Source organism: Acomys minous, assembly GCF_964271855.1.
Source record: "Acomys minous genome assembly, chromosome: 16".
NCBI classification, from domain to species: Eukaryota; Metazoa; Chordata; class Mammalia; order Rodentia; family Muridae; genus Acomys; species Acomys minous.
The window spans coordinates 13,452,952-13,457,064 of NC_140498.1; the positions used below are offsets into that span (position 1 = coordinate 13,452,952).

Here is a 4,113-nt window from a genome sequence, read left to right on the forward strand (position 1 = left end):
CTTTCTTTCTTTCTTTCTTTCTTTCTTTCTTTCTTTCTTTCTTTCTTTCTTTCCTGTGTTACACATGTATATCTGTGTGTGGCTACGTGCATGTGGGTGCCAGTGGAGATCAGAGGGCATTGGATCCTCTGGAGCTAGAGCTGCAGGTAGTTGTGGGCCATCCAACCTAAGCGCTCAAAACAAACTTGGATCCTCCGCAAAAGCAGCAATTGCTCCTCACTGCTGAGCCAATTCTGCACCACCCTTTGCGTGTCTATTCTGCTGAGAATATGCTGTTATTCTCTCTATTTAGAGAATATTCTGAATACTCAGAGAATATTCTGTCTGTTCTGCTATTCTTGTCACTCTGTGCTTGCTATTAACACTATTGGCCTGGTCATGTGACAGTATACCACACTGCAGTAAAGCAATGGTGCTGTGACAGCTATTGTTATGATCAGTATTACTACCAAAGAGCTTAAGAATCTCTTGGTTTTATTTATGCCCTTGGGATATATTCAGCTAGAAGTTTACTTTCATATGGATGTATTTTTTCAATCTTAAAATAATCTTTGCTCATGCCAACAAGCACAATTAGATTTATTTCTTATTCTAACTCCTAGAAATGTTGTCTTTATGGTGGTGCACCCCTTTAATCCCAGCACTCGGGAGGCAGAGGCAGGCAGACTGCTGTGAGTTCGAGGCCAGCCTGGTCCACAAAGCGATTCCAGGACAGCCAAGGCTACACAGAGAAACCCTGTCTAGAAAAAAAAACCCCACTTCCTCCAGGGGTGGTAGTATACACCTTTAATTCCAGCACTTAAAAGGCAGAAACAGGAAGATTCCTGTGTGAGTTCAAGGTCAGCCTGGTCTACAGAAGGCGTTCCAGGACAGCCATGGCTACATAGTGAAACCTTGTCTAAACAAACAAACAAACAACAAACCAAAACAAACAAACAAACTCCAAAAACATTCTGCCCAGAAAGTTTGTACTAGCATATTATCATTAGACTCGTGCTGGGCATGAGCCATGCAGCATAATTCCCAAGGGTCACAAAGCCTAAGAGATATCACAGCCTGGCTTCAGGAACACCCTAAATTATCCCTCCAGTGTCCTGAAAACACTAACGTCACCTAAGTCGCAGGCCAGCTGCCTCATTCTCCCTGTCTTTACTCAGGGTCCACACTGTCCCCCAGAAAGACTTTTCTGAAGTAGAACTTTAGCATCATCTGCCACTATGTCAAGAAAGTAATTTTGCATGTAGTAACTCTTTCTAAAGAAAAGGCCAGTGGCTATGAACCCGCCGGTGACAGCAAAAACCTTCTCCATGTATTTCACCAGCTTGTCTCCCACAGACTCATCTGCCTCAGCTGACAACAAACGGGGTGACCTAATGGTAGATTTGAGCTCCTCCACAGAGAGGGACCATTCCCTGGCCATGTTTTCCAGTGACGTGTCCTCCAGCCCAAAACAAGACCTGTAATAGGTCAGGGTCTTCTCCAGCTCCTCGATGTCATCCTTGAAGAAAGACATCATAGGGACGGTGGCCGACGCTCCAGCCTTCAGAGCATCCAGCCAGATCTTCTGTCTTAGGCAATCTTTCCTGCGGTCAATAGCAGTCTCGGTAACGGTGGGGAGGCACCGCAGGAAGATGTACCGTTTGTGTGCAGGCAGCTCTTTCAAAAGGGTGGACTCCAGGTGAGGAAAATCAAACTGCGCTACCTCAACACTAGAGACCAGGAAGACCTGAGCGGAGTCTACCTCAGCGATCTGAAGCTTTTCCTGGCAATCCTTCCGGATAGCCTGCAGGATAGCTTCCTTATTGTAGGTCGTGGGGGCGCACCTTTTCTGATTATACAAATCACTGTCAATTTTTGTTCGAACAAAATAGAACTTCTTCTTCATTTTTCCAATGGCTTTGGCCAGCTGGGCATCGTTCTCTTTAAAGCGAGTAGAGGAGATGATAAGAAAAAAGTCATACTCCTGAAACTCCATTTTCTTCAGATAGTCTTTTGGCTTGAAGTTACATGATCCGACCCCAGGGAGATCCCAAAGGGCCACGTTAGGAAACTTAGGGTGGACGTATTTCTTTCTCTGCATGGTTGTCTCCACTACTCCGGTCATAGCTGCGTCCTTCTCCTCATGCCCTACTCCCCGCAGGGCATTGATGAAAGTGGACTTTCCTGCCCCAGTCTCCCCTGTCACTGCGATGCTCAGGGGGGCATTTGCAATGTCTGTCAAGGCAGCGTTGATCACGGAAATCGTCTTCTCCATGTTCCCTTCCTGAACAAGCAACTGGATTGAACTGATGGTCTCCTCAGAAATGACTTGACTTTCCATCTTGAAAGTCTTGAAGAATGAATTAAAGCTGGAGGCCAAGTTGTGGGCCTTTTCGTCAGGCACAGAAGAAGACAGACCCATGGCTGTGGGCCGCAGAGGACGCTGGAGGGAAGGCAGCAGTGGGAAAGGAGGTCAAAGGTTAACACAGCACAGAAGGGCTCAACGCTGCAGCTAGGGTAGAGGTTGCTCTGGAAACTCACACCAGGACTGGGAACAAGTTCCCTGCTTACTCGGTTCACTGATGTTTCTAGGACTTGGCCAATTTGCTTTCTCAAGAGATTGTTCATTAAATTTCAAGCTCTGATTTCTCATGCCAAACTTTCTAGGCTCTTTTCTAGGCTTTCATCTTGTTTTATTTTCAATATTTTGAAAAAAAAAATGTTTGGACATAGCACCATCTAATAAGCAAAGGGAATTCTTAGGCACCCAGCGTGTGCAGACCGCATGCCATCTACAACAGCTCTGAGAGTGTGAACCAAGTGTTAGAATGAGCACGTCTGGGTACAAAAAGGGTGTGCAGGCAGAACCTTGTCTTCTGACCCTTCGCAGTGCATTTATTCACCAAGAACAGGCCAGGGCAAGATGCGGTGGGGGGGGGGGTATGTTGGGAATGTGGCCCATGAACCTCAAGTGTGCCTCTGCACACAGCTGCCCTTCGTCTCCACACCCCTGGAAACACAGTGTTAATGACTTTCACCTTCAAATGGAGCAGTCTTTTGTAGGATCCTAAGGCTTGAACCCATTGGCCTTGTGCGTGCTAGGCAAGTACCCTACCACTGGGCAGCATCCCAGCCTCCTCCGCCATAAAGTTAAAGATTTAAAAACAAACAAACACAACAACAAAAAAACCCTGAGAAGTTAAGGGACATGCAGGAGGGATTTCAAGGTTGAAGTTAGTCCCTCTGTGGACCAGGTTCTCCGCAGAGGCCAAAGTCAAGCCCACAGTTTAGTGGAGGAGTCAGAGCTCAGGAAAACACATGAACTCTTGAGTTTGTGGTTTTGTTTGCCTTCCAAGGAAAAGGTGGTTAGCTATTGGGTGGGGTATATCTGGTATCAGGTGACCCCCCAGTGCAGTTCTATCCACTGATATGCCTGGGTTTTTCCACAGCCTGGATATAACTGGTCTCTGAAAATACCCCAGGTATTAAGTTCTCTGAGTGGCTTTTAGCTGGCCCCGCCACCCATCCTGCCATCCATCCTAAGCCCACGGCACCTCAACCAAATCAAGTTCCACCCTCAGACCTACAGCCTACAATATAGACTATTTGTAGAACTATATTAATTTAAAAACATATATCCTGTCTCACTCACCAGGTCCTTTGAGGAAAAGAGACTTGAGCTCCTAACCTTCCCTCTGGGAGAGTCGAGAATGGGTCCAGTGAAGATCTTCCCGCTGCACTGGGCAGAGCAGGTGCACACAGACCTGCACAGATGGATCTTTACCTGCAACTCCAAGCGTGCTGTGCTTGTGTGACTGCTGCAGCGGAGGCTGAGCTGCGTATGAAGGGTTTGGAGGTTTACCTCTAGCGGCTGCCCTGCTTTCCTAGGAGTCTAGCTGAGAGAGGGAGGGGAAAACTCTAAAGGGCAGAGTAGGAACTTCCTGGAACGTGAAAATGAAAGTAGACTTCTCATAACATAATTTCTAGGCATAGAAACTGAAAGCCACCAGGGGAGTGTGCAGTGACTGGGGAGGGGTCGTTTCACCTAGACCCCAGGTTGTATTCATGCCTTCAAAGAGCTCAGAAGCCAGATCCCACAAGCTCACCCATGGCCTGGCTCCCCGCTCTGCACAA

General features: G+C 47.3%; 1 protein-coding gene across 1 annotated transcript; it reads right to left on the minus strand.

Moving 5' to 3' along the window:
- On the minus strand, positions 1–4,113 carry LOC311585684 (interferon-gamma-inducible GTPase 10-like). The gene is made up of 2 exons (XM_084761162.1): positions 3,632–4,113; positions 1–2,422 (listed from the first exon to the last, which is right to left on the minus strand). Exon 2 carries the CDS (start codon positions 2,399–2,401, stop codon positions 1,154–1,156), a length of 1,248 nt encoding a protein of 415 aa, XP_084617288.1. The 5' UTR covers positions 2,402–2,422; positions 3,632–4,113; the 3' UTR covers positions 1–1,153.

Coding starts and splice junctions, on each gene's coding strand:
- LOC311585684 (XM_084761162.1), bottom strand. CDS start 2,401: ATGGGTCTGTCTTCTTCTGTGCCTGACGAAAAGGCCCACAACTTGGCC.